This window comes from Tenrec ecaudatus, chromosome 17 (assembly GCF_050624435.1).
Source record: "Tenrec ecaudatus isolate mTenEca1 chromosome 17, mTenEca1.hap1, whole genome shotgun sequence".
NCBI lineage: Eukaryota > Metazoa > Chordata > Mammalia > Afrosoricida > Tenrecidae > Tenrec > Tenrec ecaudatus.
This window is the reverse complement of record NC_134546.1, coordinates 48853023-48871546: the sequence shown is the minus strand read 5'-3', so window position 1 is coordinate 48871546 and position 18524 is coordinate 48853023. Positions and strand designations below refer to the sequence as shown.

The 18524-nt window shown below is 42.6% G+C and overlaps 1 protein-coding gene across 1 annotated transcript in view; it reads right to left on the bottom strand.

Moving 5' to 3' along the window:
* Window positions 1-18524, bottom strand: part of GABRA5 (gamma-aminobutyric acid type A receptor subunit alpha5) — a 138256-nt gene that overhangs the window by 57561 nt on the left and 62171 nt on the right. The window contains exons 6-8 of the mRNA XM_075535613.1: window positions 10663-10806; window positions 8422-8574; window positions 5237-5448 (exon numbers count right to left, since the gene is read on the bottom strand). Coding sequence (XP_075391728.1) covers window positions 5237-5448; window positions 8422-8574; window positions 10663-10806 — 509 coding nt within the window. The remainder of the gene's footprint in view (window positions 1-5236; window positions 5449-8421; window positions 8575-10662; window positions 10807-18524) is intronic.

Genomic DNA, 18524 nt, shown 5'->3' with positions numbered 1-18524 from the left:
TACCACGCCGCATGTTTAAAGCCAGTAGTAAACAACCACATTGCAATTCCAACTTCGCCAGTAGTGGAACAGACCCTTCAGGAATGAAGGTTTGGATCATCCCATGAGGTAAAAAATCATGACTTTTTTTACAAGGTACTTTACAAAGAGCAAAGGGAATATGGAATGTATGGTGGAAGATAGTTTTAAGTATGAGCTATGAATACATGATAAGTTACAGATTTGAAGACTCTTATTAGTATCAATTCATCTTTATGCAAATGTTTTTGTTCTTATAAAATAGAAGGTGTTATTGTGTCTTCATTTCTATGTGTGTTAGTTTTATCATTTTAGAAATAAGTATGACTTCATAATTGTCTTCATTTATAGATTAGTTTGGTTTAAGATGTGTACAGGTGGCAAGTTGATATGGAGTGGACTATGATAGTTGATGTTTTGTGTCAACTTAGCTGGGCCAAGAGTCCCAATGTTTTGGTAGTGAAGACGCAATAAAAATCCATGATGGGACTGAGTATGAAAAACTAATCAGTTGTGAAAAGATAAAGATTGGACACAGCACCCTTACTTCGGTATAGCCCTCATGAAATCAATGGAAGGGAAGTTTCCTTGGGGGCGTGGCCTATTGCCTATCTAAGTGGATGCTGTTTAAAAAGCTTCTTATTGCTGGTCTAGATCCTGCATCTGGCTCATTGACTTCTGGTTCTTTGGATTTGAGCCACTGGTCTGCCATATTACCTGCCAATCCTGGGAACTGTCTCACTTGCTGATCTTGGATTCATTCACCTCAGCAAGTCACAAATCTGGTGTGCTGGCCCTTATTTAATTAATCTCTGTAGTCACCTGCTTGCCTCTTCTTGCTTATCCTGGGTATGTCAACACCCAAACATTGCCTCCAGCCTAATATCTGATCCAGAGTTGGAAACTGCCGAGACTTGGGCCTACCTGCTTTTAAAAATGTGTGTATCAATTAATATGTATCTATACATAAATTTAGTGTTTTTTTTCTTTAGAGAACCTAGCATAAGACAAAGTATATACACCTGAGCAAGATTTATGAATGGTATAGTTCCTAATTCATTTCCAACCCCTTACAAATGGTTAATTCCAGCCTTTATCAACAGTTCCTTCATTGATGAATTTGTTTTCTAGATTATAAAATATGTACTTACAGATATGATGAAAGCCCAAGACAGTCATCCGATCCCTTAAGAATAACTTTATAAGTGGTTACATGAAAGTGCCTTTCAGCATCTTGCCCTTTCGGCTTGAATACCTACAGAAAATGGGAACCCTGTCCTTTTCCTCTGTTAAAAATGAAATATACCAAAATTATATGTGATTAAAACCCTTATGCTAATATATCTTTCCATATCACTCCCTGCGTGCTATGTTTCTCTGCTATCCACCCTTCTATTATCTCAATCTTTCATTTTGTGCATCCTGGGCATCAATATTCCATCACAAGTCCATTCTGCAAAGAGTAACCTCAGGTTATTTCCCAGATGCACCAAGTCAGAGAGCATGTGCCGTCCAAACAGTGTTGTCCAACTAACCCCTGATCCAAGAATCCCTGGAAAGTAACACAGTATCTGCCCCACCATCCTGCCCAGACTCATTTTATAAGTGTGAGGAATAGCTAGAATATATCTAGAGGAACATGACTGCACAGCTAGGCCTGCGTTTATGGAAGGAGTCTAGTTAGAGAGCAAGGAGTAGTGGCTAGAAGTTAGTATCCTACATGTTTAAGGTATAAAACACATAAATGCGTCCAATTCAGGGCATCCACTGTATTTTGGTCATAAGACATTATGGTTCTACTTATCTGGGCAAACATAAAATCTCTTTGTTGTCCTTGCTCCCCCCATCCCCCCAAAAATGTGTTAAAGAGAATTAAAGTATTTTTTTGAGGATTAAAGTATTCCAGACTCAAATATGGTATTTTCAGTCACCTGACATATACAAGAGGGTACCCCCCAAAATGGAAAAAGCTATGCTGGGCAAAGCTTTCATAGTAAGCATTTTTCCCACTAGACAAGCATTGAGCAACTCACTCTGAGTTAGTGCACCCATTGCAATTGCCTGGGAAGGTTCTCTCTGGTCACAGTGAATTTTTTCATAAAAGCAGTTTCGCTCAAACCTTGTTTTTTATGTGAAATTTTGTTTCTTGCTCAGGAAAAGTGCTGCAGAAACTGTTGTGATGTTGAACATAGCTTACATAGACAGTGCTATGAGGAAAACTCAAGTGTACCAAAATAGGTGAAATGTTGGTTGGTTGATGACAAATCTCATCCTGGACATCTGTCAACTTCCCAAATGGATAAAAATGTCTATACTCATGGTGCACTTGTCCTATGTAAATAGGACGTGAGAACAAAGGAAATTGTCCCAAAATCATAATCGGGTAGCCTATCAATTCACCATAGTTGCAGGCCAAACTACAAAAGCAGAAGAGGGACCATGATGGGAACACATACACGATCACAGATTAGAAGAGTTCGCCAGCTTGGTTCTGAGACCCTCTGACCATCTTGGTTAGCGCCCAGCTGACTCATGATCACACAGCTCTAGGAGCCTGATTTCCATCAAGCGTGTGGCCAGGACAGTCCCTAGAGATGAGACTACCCCTCCCTGGATTAGTCAGGGGCCTCAAAGCCCACTGTCGTCCAGTTGATTCTGACTCATAGTAACCCTAGCAGGCAGAGTAGACACTACCCCTGTGAGTTTCCAAGTTGTAACTCGTTATGGGAGTAGAAAGTCCCATCTTTGTCTAGTGGAGCAGCTGGTGGTTTTGAACTGCCAGCTTTACAGTACACAGCCTAACGTGTAACCACTATGCCACCAGCAAATACACTCTACTCAAAGCTTTTTACATTGCTTATCCATTGTGAGAAATAACTCAATTAATACGGAGTCTATATGGAGACTCAAAAATGAATCTAGAGCTCCCACTGTTTCTTTCAGCAAACCCACTCAGCATTTAAACTTTAATGTACACATTCCTTAGATTTACATACAAATTATCCTTTATGTACTTATGTGATTATTTTGAAAGAGTAGTACAATTTTAATAACTCATGTTTATCACTTAAGTGACACATCAATCTAGTCAGTGGTATTAGTTTGCTTTGTTGGCCTGTAGCTTCCAATAAGTTATACGATCTCCTTATTGCCCTCACATTTACCTTGAGGAAGATACACTACATGGTGAAATATGACAAAACAGCAAGAAAAAGGGTAGATCATACAAATCTAAACTGAACAATGAGTCCCTGAGGAGACATCAGTTAATTTTATAAAAGTCCTGCTCCTGATGCCCAAACAGTTTCTATGTCGCTATTTTGGGTGAAGCACTAAACAAAATGTGAGAACAAATGAAAATATGCATATGGAGATCCTCTGGGAAAGAAGAAACTCCGAGATGAAATAAAGGAAAGCTGAAGAAGGCGTGGCCCTGCACTGGTCAAGAAAATATAGGAAGATAAGAAGAGACTGCAAGATCTCTAGGATCACACTAGTGAGGAGAGGTTGGCTTCATCAAAGATAAAAGAAAACTGACAACAAATTGCTCCAGTCTGTAGATATTGTCGGACAGTATAATGATGATAGAGTTGGCTGCATGCAAAAATGATGTGAGGGCTGGAAAGAAATGGGATTAAAACAAGCTTCACAAATTCAGAACCAAAGATTATAAGAGCTGATCAACTATCCTAAAGAGAGTCAAGATTAACAGAAGATACAGCACCCGATGAGCAGGACTCCATGGAGAACTACGACCGTGAACCCTTTGCTTTGCTGGCCTAAGTCTTACCACGTGAATATCGAGAGCTCAAAAGGATGCAGAAACCTCAGACCCAGATGCTACAGAAGGTGAAGAAGGAGCTGAAATCTTAGATGGAGAAGGCAGTTCAGCAGCTACAGAACTTGGTCCCACAGTACAAAGGTGGGACATTTTTCCTGAAACTGGAATCTGAACCTTTATAATCTTGGCTCTATCTGATTTCCTTTCAACATAGTAAATCTCCCTTACTTTGAGTCCAGACGTCACTAGGTCAAGTTCCTAGAAGCCGTTCCAGAGCAGAGCTAGAATAGAGTCAGAAAACAGTCTAAACCAAAGAATCATTTAAGAATGCCCTATCTATGTATTTATTCCAGTCCTTTTGATGAAGTAGTTTCTAATTAAAAATATTTCCGTAAAGTTAAAAAGTAGCATATGTGTTATTGTATAAGTAAAGCATTTTGCATTGATAACAACTTAGAAAAAGTTCTCAAGTAGCACCTCAGATAACTGGGGTCCCACATGGTGCTATGGCTGAGCTCTGCATGCCTGTGGGGCCCCTGTGAATGATATCCTGCAGGCACAGGTAACAACTAAGCTACATGAGGAATATTGGCCAATTGGCTTTTGGATGCTTTCTCCCATTGGTTCAAGTGTTTCTTGGTCCTGCAATGAACAGCAAGGGCTAACAAATGCATGGAAGGACAATACAGGTTGCATACAAGCAGGGAAGGCAGTCAAGTACTAAAAGGTGCTTAGGAGGTAGTTGGATGAAGAGTCGGGAAAAGGGAAGCAGACTGCACAGAACTGTAGGTCTGGAGGTGGTAGTGTGGGGAGGGGTGGGAAGGGAGCGATCAAGAGTCCTCTGAGCACTAGGCAATTCCTGACCACCACCACCACCCCACCACCAGCCCCGAATAGCTGTTCTATCGTTAGAAAGGTCTGGTGAGGAAGTGGGGCCCACTACACCTAGTGCATTCCAAGAAGTGTGGGGAGTGTCAGAGGGGTGGTCAACAACTGGGATGCAGATACAGAGTCGCATGGCCAACTCTCTCATATAATGCTGATTTCATATAATGATCTGGCCTCTGGAAACTAACCTTGCCCATAAATGAGGAGATAATGTATTATTCTTAAGTACATAAGTTATTTCCATACAGCAGAACTTTGGCTTGATCAAAATTGGCAAATAAAGGAATCAGGAAAGTCCCTGGTTATAAGAATTTGTGAGCCTTTGGATATATGGATGAGGCAGACAATTTGCATTTTGGGTGGGGGCGAGGAAACACCTTGCCTTCTCTGTGGACATAAGATAGGGCTTTTAAAAATTCATGGAAAATGGAATTGAAAAATAATGGCCCTATTCCATGAACTTTTTGAAGCACTTACATTTAATAAGGCCTGTTTTGTAACTCAGGAGAATCTGACAGGAGGGGTAAATAGAAAATGTATGACAAATACCTTGATCTTGGCTGATGCCAGTGTTTTTTTGCCATCCCAGGCCCAGCCTCTTTTTGTAAAATAGTTGACCGTGGCGAATTCAATCAAGGCAGAGAACACAAAGGCATAGCACACAGCTATGAACCAGTCCATGGCCGTAGCGTACGCCACTTTAGGCAGAGAGTTCCGAGCGCTGATGCTGAGCGTGGTCATTGTCAGCACTGTGGTCACCCCTGTGGTGGTCAGTAACGGGGGGACGCATCAAACAGAGAAACAAGAGTTAGTATTGGTACCCTGAATCCCCTAATTGAACATTGACAGAGAGTACCCAATACATGCATGAAAAACTAGTGGCTCTCCCTCAAGCCTGGCATCTCTCTCCTCTGAACTTAGAGGTCCAGTCAGCTACTTCATAGTTCTTACCTGAAGCTCCAATTTAGCATGCCCAAAACATTCTCCTGTGGTCTTTCTTCAACGCTCCCTCACCATTCTAGGACCCTGCCCAGCAGGAACTCAGGCCGAAAGCACTTGAGGGATCCTCAATTCCATTATTGACTCGTTTTTTACACCCAAATTGAACGTGGTGACCAAGTTTATGAAGGTACCTCTACCTTCGTAAACATACCCAGAATCTGAATACTTTCCACCACTCTGATCTACACCACCACCACTATGTGTCTTTTGGAATGTTGAAAGAATCTCACAAATGGACTTCTTTCTTCAGCCTATTCTTGAAACAGCCAGAGTGAGCTTCTAAAATATAAGTTAAATCGTGTATTTTCTCTACTCAGAACTCATTAAAACCTGCCTATCTTCATTGGGGTGGGGCAAGTGCTTAGCAATGATCACCAGTGTTCCCCAAGTAACACAACCTCTCTAAACTCATCTTTCTCGGTCTCTGCTCGCTCAACTCCTTCCACCTGGCTACCTAGTTTCACTCCAGACTTCACCGACTGCTCCTTGTGCCTTGAGGCTCTTTCTTGTGTCTATTCAGGCCCTCACTTTTGAACTTCCTTTGGCTCTTAGCTCAAATGTCTTCTCACATAAATGCTCCTCGAATTCCATTTTAAATTCTCTTTTCTACACACACTGCCTCTGCTTGTCTTGTGACTCCTTTTGATTTTGATCAGAGCCAAGCAAATAGTTGGTGCTCAATAAAAGATCTGATAAATGAATGGAATTTGTGGTGAGACTAGGGCAGTATCCAATGGAAGAACAATTGAATTTACACAGCGTATAAGAGAGCACTTCACAAACACACAATGTGCGTCTTGTAGCAGTGAGCTGGAGACCATCTCTCCTCCACAAATATGAAGCTTGCAGACTTCCCCAAGTTAGTTCATTTCAGAAGGCTGTGTCTGAATCTTTGTCTGGACACTTCATTCCCACAAAGAGGAAATGAGGAACACCATTTAGCAATTGACATTATTGTAACTAAATGAGTGATCATCTAATAGCTCTGCTAGGAATTGATTTATTTTTCTTCAATAAAGTTGCATAAACCAAAAACATGATAAAACTATATTGGAAGCAGATCTGCTAGAATCCTGCAGGCCTGCAACATCCCTACATGATCTAGCCTTCCTCCTCCAGCCATGCTGTGTGTGGGTCTGGATGTGAGCATGGGTAGGTACGCAGATGTACCCTACATGGCTGTAGAACATCCACTCTGAATTCTCATGCCGGATCTTCCGTCAAGGGTATTTATGTACACTTAAGGAGCCCTGGGGGAGTGGTTTTGTTTGGGGTTGCAATCCACCAGCATCTCCTCGGGGGCAAGACTGGGCTTTCTACTCTTACACAGTTACAGTCTTGGAAATTTACAGGAGGTTGCTATGAGCCAGCAACAACTCAATGGCAGTGAGTTTTGTTTTAGTATTAGCCATGGTGTAATGGTCATTCCATACAGAATTAATGTTTCATCAGAAATCAACTGTGGATGAAGTAGCTGTGACTTTTCTTTGAAATCCAATTAATCATGGTATTGAGTAGAGAGTGTTCTGGGCATGGCCTTAAATTGGTTTCTTGAGTCTTCTTGAATTCCTTAGCATTGAGACTCTCCAAGAGGAAACACCACATATGAAGCATTTTCTAATCAACCTTTTTTTCCCCTACCCACAGCTATTAATATTTCCCTACATGGTTCTGGGAGGTAAACTAAGCTGTGCAGCACTGCTTGGCCATAGCCTATCTCAAAACTCCCTGAGACACCCCTGAAAGATAAACCAAGTCAGCGTGATTCACGCCTATACTAATCACTTATGGAGGACCAAAACGTGTTGCTTTCTATATACTCTGCAACCAGTACAATAAGAGGCTTGCCATTATTTCCATCTTAAAATATTAAGACTAACAAGTGCAGTGTGGTAAGAGCTAACAGGCAAACGGCACATCATAGTTTGAAAATAAATGCAAGCTTTTACGTTCACAATAACCTGTCAACGTCCCTTCAATATCGCCTCCAATGTGAGTAATCTGAGGATGCCCAACACTGTCTGTTGTGTCAAGGCACTTACTCAATTTGATCTTTCTAAATGTCATCATCTTGTCTTAGGGATGCCAAATGCTCTTCTACACTACTATCACATATATTCTTATTTATTACTATAAACTCCAAAGATGAAAAAGAAAATCTCCCTGTCATTGAGTCCATTTGGACTCACGGCATCCCCGCAGATCAAGAAAGAGCGGTCCCTGTGGGTTTCTAGGAGTGGAACTCTCTACAGGAGTAGAGCCCCTCATTTTTCTCCAGCGTAGTTAGTGGATTCGGACTACTAACCTTGCAGTTCATATCCCAACACATAACCCACTACACCACGAGGACTCGAGTGCCGCATAAAATATGCTGATTGGCACATTGCGGTTACCTTTTAAGTGGCAAACACATTGCACAGAAAAACTAAACGACTTATAAAGCAGTGCTTCATTAGAACAATTCAATCAGAATATTTTAAAACAAAATCTTAGGTAACACTGCTTTCTGGCAATTTGAAACCTCAAAAAAAAAGTTAGCACGGACAGGCTCTCAAACCACCATGCATCATTCCAGAAACCTTCATTCTGAGAGAAGTCCTAAATCCTGATCCTTTAAAAACCCTGAACTCATCGATCTATTTGTTTTTCAAGTCATCACAGCACTGGTGCTTAGGGTTGTGGGTGTACTGATTTGGGGGCCAGTGTCTGGAGGGTAGCCTGAGGACACTCACCAAAGACTGTCCTAGCAGGAACTGACTCCCGGTTCAGCCAGAAAGACACCTGAGATAAGATCACTGTCATGATGCAGGGAAGGTAGGTCTGGATGACAAAGTACCCAATCTTCCTCTTCAAGTGGAAATGTGCTGTCATAATGGTGTATTCACCTGCAAAGAAACGAATATCCACATGTCATCTAAAGTGATCCAGGTCCTAGAGAAAGGGTAGGGCCAGTGACCCCTGCCTGCAGGCTCAGAAGGCTTCAGTAATAACACCGTCTCTTCTATTGTTGAATAAGAACTTAGTTGTGCTATTTGGGTAAAACAAAAGAGTTTTTAACCATTTTAATTCTGTTGGTACTGGCCTCAGAGGAACATTGTCTGACCGATGCTTCCCCTGGGAAAATGAGATTTATTTGGTTTGCTAATCCCCGGTTGTAATCTGTGCCTGCTATTTCTGCCCTCTCCAGCCACTCCCGCCCTCACCTGCCACAGCAATTGGGATTTAGCCATCAGACCTGACATCCAGAGCATAGAACACCACAGAGAGAGTTTCCTTTCTCCTTCAAGCCCTAGGAAGGTGAGCCAGGTGCAGGAAGCTGAGGACCTGGTAGGTGAGGAGCTAGGACTCGGAGTCTAGCAGCTCACTTGTTCAGGGCTTATCAAGAAGACCAAAGAGTCCCCTCCATGCTCTGAGTTCCAGCATGTCCTTGGTGAAACTCCAGGACATTTTCTGGATCTGCCTGGCCGCATGGGAGGTGCACGGAGACATCCTGATGGTAAACTGGTAAGGACTAGAGATGAACTGTAATTCCGAGTGGTTGCTATACTGGGAGACCTTCCTCTGTAAAAGATGTCCTCATCATTCTATGAACGAGCGGTGCTGAGGGGGCAGAGTACTTTGAGTCCGAACTTTTTGAGGGGTGGGGATTTGCATGAGTGAATGGTGGAATCAGGGTGCATGGCTGATACCGACTACATCTATAACAGGCTATGAGGATCAACAATGGCTCTCCTAGATGGGGGCAGAGGAGACAGTCCTTGCTTTCCTCTTGTTCTTTCATACTGGGCACTGTTGGCACAGCTGAGATACGTGCTATCCACATCAAAGCCAGAAGCATACACAGTGCAGACACTCTCAGGTCAGAGCAGGAGGAGAGGCCAAGCTCAAGGAGAGGGGAAAGAAGCAGGGATGAAGAAGAGAGAGTGCCATGTCCTACACCCAGGCCTGGAGCACCTTAGCCTCTCCCTGGAAGTATGCCTTTCTATGTCTTTACCTTGGGGTCTGGGTTCTCTTCTCCATCATTTCCTGAGCCTCATATTTTCCTATCCTGTTGCTACTTCATTTGATGAAGTTTGTAGACTACATTCCTGTTCCTCTGAATTTATACTGCAACCCAAAATGCCTACAGGCTGATTGAGAACTGTGATGCCTTCCCAGAATACATGCTCTCAGCTTCTGTTGGGTACCAGGGGCTACCCTGGCAGAGAAGGGTTCTGGGGCTCAGGGGGTGGTTCTGAGCACCAAGGATTTGTCTTGAATGAAGTGCACCCTAATTCCATGAAGCTTTCCCTTTTCTCTAGTCCTAAAATTGTCCGGATGACAATGCCTACTGATGATGTGTAGAGGCTGTCAGGGAAGGTGTCTGAGGGCAGGCTCTGGAAGTAGAACCCATGTGCTCTTCTATGGCCTCACCCTTCTCTTCCCTCACTGGTTCTGACAAGCCCCTCAGGTAGGGCACATCTGCTCTTAAAAAGCCTCAGCGCTCTGTGTTGCTCTGCTTTGCTTCTTCTCTCAATCCAGCTCTAGGGAATTCTCTTCCAATGGATTAGAGCATGATGAAGGGGGCAAGTAAAGGAATGCTGTAGGAAGAGGTCTTGGATTCCTACAGAGATCCCATCTGTCTATGCGTCGCTGTGCTCTGGAAAGGGATGTGGGTTACAGAAGTAGGTCATGGGCCTTCAGGCAAGCCTGACTCACCAAAGCCTGCTCCATCTTTGCTGCTCACGTGGTGGCAATTACGGTCAATCTAGTGCTCTTAATGTCATCCAGCTGGGACTTTATGCAGCCACAGAAGTGAGTTCACTGACAGATACCCAACAGGTGGATCCCCCAGCTGCCAGGGAGAGGGTGATGGCAGGAATATCAGTGCTGGGATAGGGTGATTACTCCCCAAAAACTGTTTTCCAGTAGTGTTCCACTGCAATCCCGCCTGCCACAGTCATCCTGGGCCCCTTGCCCTCCAAGTCCCTTACCAGTGCTGGTGCTGATGTTCTCCGTGCCTACTGTCTGCCCCATTAGGTGGTACTGGTTAAGTCTTGAGCCATCTTCTGCCACGACCACAGACTTGGTACTGTCATTGGTCCAGACATAGACTACTTCAGAATTAGGGTATGCATCTGTAGGAATGGATGGAAGACAATGTAAGCATGGTCTCATTCCCAACATGCACAGCTGGAGATGATTTTAAAAGAGAAAATGTGAAAAAAAATTAAATAAAAGAAAAAATGTGATTTGAAAATGAAATTTTAAATTTGATAACAAAAATCAGTGGGATGGTCAAATCCAGGGCAGGTGCCATCACAAGTCAGGTCCTCACCATTCAGGTTTGAAATCACTGGTACTTTCGGGATTTCCAGCATCTTTTTTTTACCTCTAGAGTGACACTATCATTATCGTGTGGCTGGGAGAATAAGTGACCAGACTTTTAAAAATCAAATCCCAGCCCCAGGGCCATGCCCAGTTACTTATGCTCTTGGGGGTTTGAACGGTTTCCCTGGAGGTTAACGGTTGAGCTTGTACCTGCTACACTGACAGGGTTCCTTATGTATCTATAAAGTGAGGTTAATAATAGTGTTTACTTCTTAGAGTTGTTACTCTGGCTTCATATAGCAACGCACTTCTGCACAGTATTTACTGCCTGGGAATACTCCCTGCTTAAACTTTCCACTTCCCAAATGCCCAATATTTTTTATCTAGTGCTTCTTTAACGAATATATATAAAAAACCTAATGATAACAAAAAACTACAACAAAACAAAAAATATCACAAGTACATGGCTTTAATAAGTAGACATTCCCCCAGTTCTTCTTTCTCAGTGATAGAAAGTTCTTCTTTATCCACTCCCCTCTACTTTGTTTAATTAATTTTCTTATTATGAATTAGGTGGGAGCCTTAATATTTCAGACCATCAACTGCATTCAATAGTTCAAGTGACTTATTAATCCCAACCCTGTATTCTACTCCACACACCACCTCGGATTTCTCTTTTCCCTTTTATGGACCTACAACTCCCCTTCACTCAAGTTAACACCTGCTAACCTTTAGTCCATTGCTTCCCCAACCTTCCCTTCCCTCCCTTGGGGACGTTCAGAGACCGTTTCCTTTGTTATGAAAGTCGTTACCTTGGTTTTTATTCTTTCAGCAGTGGTCTTATATAATACTTGTCATTTTGTCATTGTCTAACCACTCAGCATGCTCTTGAGGACCATCCACGTTATGAGATGTTTAGTTGTTTCATCCTTGTGTTTTAGTGATGCACAAGACTCCACTGAGCGGATTCACCAACATTTCTTTGACCATCCTTCTACTGGGGAGCATTTGGTATGTTTCCAATTTCTTGCTCGTGTGAACAGTGGTGCTATGAACATGGTTTTTTTTTTAATGGCTCTTACTTCTTTAAGGTATATATATATATATATACCCAGTACAGGCAAGGCTGGACCATAGGGAATTTCTATTCCCATTTATTTGCATTAATGCCATGTCACTTTTGACAGCAACTGTAAATATCTACAAGTTCACTAGCAGTGTATGAAAAGTCCCACCTCTCCACATTTCTCCAGAATTTGTTGTTTTCTTTCATTTTTTTAAATTGGACTGCTGTTGTTGGTGGAATATAATATCTTATTGTTGTTGTCACTTGCAGGTCGATATGATCACGAGAACGTTCAGTATATATTTATTAGCCATTTGGATGTCATTTTTGGGGAACTATCTTTTGTCCACTTTTTAATTGAAGTATTGATTTTGTCTTATTGGGATTTTACAGTTTTGTACACATTTTAGAGATTGGTTCCTTCCCCCACCGGTCCCCATCCATGGGTTCTCCATTTCACTCCTTTTCACCCTTTTCAACAATTTCATTGGCATATAAATCACATGCCATATAAATCCATAGTACAAACACATAAAGAAGAGTTGTACAATCATGACAACAGTCAGTTTTAGAACATTCCTTAATTCTTGAGCTCCTTGTTATTAGCTCCCCATTTCACCCCTCCCCTGCCAGACCTGTAAGGACCCACTAACCCAGTTACTGTCTCTACAGATTTACATAGCCTGGAAGTCATATCTATAAAAACATTGAAAACAAATGAACTAACTAAAAGAAACCAAGAATAACAAATTAAAACCAATAAAAAGCCTCTCTCAAAAAGAAAGCAGAAAATATTAAAAACTAGAACAAATTAAAATGGATCATGAGGGAGAGCAAATGATGGGGTACTAAATTTTAACCTAATTGCATCTGCAACCATTCACATTTGATTAAATCCTTTGTGTACATAAGTGTCTTATTTTTAGTAGGCCCCATTCATCTTTTTTTGTCCTCTAGAGTGTGTGCTTCATTATATTTGATAGTATGCCTATGCCTTGCACCAGGGCCTTTAAGTTTGTCCCAATTTCCTCACTGATTTTATTTATAGCTCTAGGATTTCCACTCAGGCCTTGAATCCATCTTGCGTTCATTTTGGTACATGGGGTAGGGTATGGGCCCTGTTTTCTTTTTCTGCCAATAGAGATCCAATTTTGCCAACATCATTTGTTCAAAAAAACCTCTTTATCCCGTTTAATGTTTTTTGGCTCTCTGTCAAAGATCAGTCCTTTGTAAGTAGATTAATTTATTTCTGGGTTTTCTATTCTGTTCCATGGGTCTATTCACAGATTCTTTTATAAAAACCAGGCTGTTTTGACTATGCCTCTGTAATCGGTTCTGAGGTCAGCTATAGAGAGACCTCTTCTTCTTAAGATGTTTTTTTGCTTATTTGGGGTATCTTCCCTCCATATATATATTTAGTAGTTAGTTTTTCCATCTTTCTCTCCACTTTTATCTCTAATAGATAAAAGGTGCCGCCGGCCACACCCCAGTAATGTCTCTAGCACAGGATCAGGACTGTGGCCTGAACAAGGGTGTTACATTCCACCCTAATCCCTGGGTGAAGCACATCAGATCACAGCATAAAGTATGAGTAGACCAGGAAATAACTACTGTTTTTTTAGCATTACACACCTGCCCAAACTCTGATTCATGGTCCAGTGGGGTTGCCACGCATTTTAGGGATATCCCATTTCACCCATGCCACTCCACCAAAAATTCAAGTCCTTGCCACACACAAAACATGTTCACCCCAAAAGTTTAATACAAATTCCACTCTGGGGCAAAAGCCTTCTTCCTGCGTGAATCAAGAATGCAAATGATCTGATTCCAAAGCTCAACTGTTGAATAGGCTCAACGGATACATTTCCACTACAAACGGAAGAACTTGAGGACAAGGGGAAATAACAGGCAGTACACTTGGCAGGAGAAAGATGAGGTTTTTGATTTGCAGTTTAAAGGCTCGGAAACCCACACGGGTAGTTTTGCCCTGTCCTATAGCGTTTGCCGAGTTGGGTTCAACTTGACAGCAGTAAGAATTTTGGGATGTAAAATACAAAACAAAACAAACAGGAAAAAAACCACCTCAGAATGACTTACATTCATTTTCAAGGCTTGACCCCATCAGCAATCATGTCTTAGCCCTCTATGTTCTGTGTGTTGGCTATGTTTTCTGGATTTGGGACTCTACCTTCCAGGCCCCCTGGGACAGCATCTGCACACATAGGCTTCGAGGGGCCCCATTCTCCTAGTTCAAATGAGTGGCAACTCCACCAGCCCTGGAAGACCCTGTTCTGCTGCACGTTGGTCATAACAGCTTCATTCCCTTGGCTTTGGGTGGCAAACACGGCCCGCCCTCTGGCCCTTGTGGATGACAACTATACAATCTGAAACAGAATTAGTGAAGCTCTGACTCTTTGAAAGATAGGAAGTTGTGGCCTCATCCTTTCAGAGGCCAAAAGTCAGCCCTACCCTTGGAGACCAAGGCAGCCGGGCCTTTGATGGTCCTTGTCACTCTAGCTCTGCTACAAGGCTCCTTGGCCTCTCAAACCTTTGCCTCCTCAGACTGTTAGGGCTTGCTCAATACCTTCCCTACTCAAGGAGGTGCTACAAAGCACTTACCTTTATTTCTAAGGGCCAAGAGAAAGACCACGTCACCAGTAAGGTTCACCTCAACTGCCTCCAGAGTTCCTGGGCTGACAAACCTAAATCTGCTGACAGTGCTAAGAGGAACCTCATTACATCAGGAGGCGCCCTGCTCTCTTACTATGTGAGCCAGCTGCACACAATCTCACACTGCTGTTGCCATTTCTCTGCTGCTGTTTCTTAGCACCTGTCCCATCTCGCCTGACTTCCAAGTCCTCACCAGGATTGCCTTTGGCACCCAAAATTCCACCAGCAGTTGCTTCGAGACAATACAGGCTTTCACTATCTTATTGGGTACATCTGTGAGAACCCTAACTCTGCAGCACAGAAGGGCACGGGTTGGAGCACCTGTGAATCCTGGCCAGGATAAGAGAGTGATGTGCATGAATGATGGCAGCAAGGTGGAGTCTTCCCATGGAAGAAAGATCCTGCTTCTTGCTTTGCTGGTAGGACTGTCCTGTTACCATCATACTGTCCCTAGTTACCAGTAACATACTAGGTCAAGTGACTGGGTACAGATAGTAAACTCTCACTTCCCAACCCACAGGGAGCTAGACAGCTAATCCTGGTAGAAAGAAGATGCACCCACATCGCCTTTAAAAGGAGCGAGCAAATGGAAGTTCAGGGAGTAGCTCAAGTTTAGGGCATCTGCTCCTATGACAGGGGGAAGTTCTCCACAATCAGGAAGCATTGTGCATACAAACATCTATAAAGAATGTAGAATGTAGCAGGGCACTCTCTCAGGTGCCCAGTATGTCCAGGTAGGAAGAAAGGCAGGAAAGAAAGTTGTGTGCAGGGAAGGGACAACTTTCTAGACACTCGGTATAATCTGGAGAGAGGCAGAGGACAGGGGGACAGGCCCTCTTTCCAAGGTCCAGGAGATAAGAGTGGGGAGCAGAGGTAAAGCACAAGGTTTGGTGTGAAGCTGTTGGAGCAGAGCACCACTCACTCCACTCTGCACCTCTGCGCTACTGACTGGGCCTGGCTTTCTGGGCTGGGCTAGGGGCAGCATCTGGGTACTACAGGTTCTCTGGAGTCACGTGGCTAAGGGACACATCAATGCTTGCAGACACTTGTACTCTCCAAGGAAGAATGGAGGACTCTTTAGTCCAAGAGCAGCTGGCTGTGGGGCTATCAGCTTGCAGAGCATGGCAAGTAGAGGGGTTGTCAAGACCTAGTTCTCCATTGTACTAGTCTTGGAAGACAAAAAAAAAACACCCCAAAAACGATAACCTTATCTTACAGTAAGGAACCATTAAAATAATAAGTTTAAGTAAGTAAATTCTATTTGAGATTACAAAGAGAAATATGCATGCTACCTGTAACCATAGTAATACTTTATGATCATGTTTCTCAAACCCACTGTCACCTGTAGCATTACTGGTATCAAGAGCATCAGCAGAGAGAAGTAGCATGAACCATGCATGTCCCAGGATTATTTTCTTTATCAGTTAAGCACTTGGATAGATGACCACTGATGTCTGTTTCAGCTTAGGCCTTGAGGTGTGCTAAATTACTCTCCCTGTGTCAGGAGTGCAGTGTTTGCTCTCCCATCTGGCAATGACAGTTGTGGGTCTCTCATACGTCAATTATGCCATCTGTTAAGATTTAGAACATGTAACACTTACTGTTCTTCCCTGACCATGACTTAAAATGAGACCCTAGCTTGGAAGCTTGAAAGTGGTCACTTACACTGGGCTTTGGGATCTATCACTGCTTTCTACATAACTTCTAGTTTATCCTTTCTCAAGTTACAAGTCTGGAATAAGAGCGGTGACATATCTACTAATGCCTAATTTACAAGGTCGTGAATGTTGATCTTTCTTTCCTATCAATTTAATGAGTTTTTTTCTTTCTTCATGCTTAATGTTGTTGATAGCATCCTATAGCTCATTGGGTCTTCTGTAATTAATAGTCAATGTGTCATATCTGCTTTTGAGGTGTTCTTGATGTTTATGTGGAATATATGCAAGGTATTGTTTTGGCTTTTATAGGCATATTTTAATTTTTAGTTTCAACCTGAACTACATACGAGCAATTTATGGTGTATTCCATGGTCAGCCGTGGCTTGCATGCAGATAGATAGATATCCTTGTGAGTAGATGGATAGCATCCTGTACCAGAAAGCACTGAACTTCAAAATATACCTTGAAATGTCCTTTTTGACGATTAATACAATGTCATTCCTCTTGAATTTGTTATTCCAAGCCTAGTGAACCATATGACTGACAGATTCAAAATGACCAGTACGGGTTCCTTTCAGCTCAATTTCCTGAATTCATACATTCCAAGTTCCAGTTATTAATAGATGTTTGTAGCTGTTTCTTCTCATTTTAAGTCATGCCCCATCAGCCAACAACGGTCCCAAAAGTTTGATTCCGTCTCTGTCATTATGGTTCACTCTCCATCATATTTGAGTGACGTATAACCTGAGGGACTCATCTTCTGCACTATCTGGCAATGCTCCATGGAGATCATGAGGTTTTCAGTATCTGACAATGTTATGCCATTGTTTATGAAGCTTTCATTGGTTACCATATACACTTGATTATAAGTCGATCTGAATATCCACCTAGGCACCTAATTTTACCACAAACACTGCATTAAAAACATGCTGAAAAAACTCGGCTTCTACTTGAGTATATATGGTAATTCCTCAGAAGGAGACAATCTATTTCTTTGTCATAGTCTGTTCTTAGTCTGTAAACTCTGCTGAAACCTGTGTACCTTGGGTGCACCTGCTGGTGTTTGAAATACCTGTGACAAAACTACCAGCAGAACAGCAACACACGGTATGACCAAGTGGTGGGAATTTGAGCAACCACACTGGCATTGAGCTGATGCCGACTCATAGCACCCTGCAGGACAGGGTGGAACTGCCCCTGCTGAGTTGCTGAGCCTGTAACTCCTTATGGCAGTAGAAAGCCCGTCCTTCTGTTTGGGAGCGGCTGTGGTTTCAAACTGCTGAGTGAAGTAAGCAGTCCACCCAGAACCACAGTGCCATCAGCACGCCCTAATTCGAACACACACAGTAGGAAGGACCCACTCTTAAAAACAGAAAGAAAATAGGATGGAACTTTAGGTCTGTCCTTTTGATGTGCACAACATCCTTCAGAGGCCACACCACAAGTGAACTGGGCTTTACCTCAAACTCACCTGTAGTAGCTTTATGGAGCTGATGTGTTCCTTGAACTCGAGGCTGAAATGTCCTAGAGTCAGAAGAAGCAGATGACTACTCTCCTAAGGTGATAGAGCTGCAGCCTTTGGACTTTGTTTCAGATCCCTTCTTTTGAGAGTTCCCAATGCTCGGTGGTTTAGGCCGACCATATATTCACCACTGTAATGCCCTCCTTGTTTTCTTCTGACATGTACACACGCGTTTGCTTTAGGAAGTAAGTGTCAGTGAAAGTTTTGCACTGTCGCAAACTCCCATTGTTTGTGTAAATAGTGTCCAGTCACTTACGAGTTCAATCTACATGTCAACAGTTCAGGTATTGCAGTCTGAACCTGACCTATTCTTGCATAGTTTCCACTTCTGTAGTGTTTTAATACTGCATGGTATAAAACCAGGAAAGTTGTCCAGCAGGGTTGTATTTTTTTACCACATTTATTCAAACTGTATGCTGAAAAAAATAACCCAAGAAACTAGACTACAAGGAGAAGAAATTTGCATGAGAATCAGAGGAAGACTCGTTAGCCAACTGTGGTATAGAGATAACCCAATGTTGCTGGTGAAAGCCAAGAGCACTAGAAGCATTCATAGATGAAAATCAAACACTGCAAACTTCAATACGATTACAACTCAGTAGAAAGTAA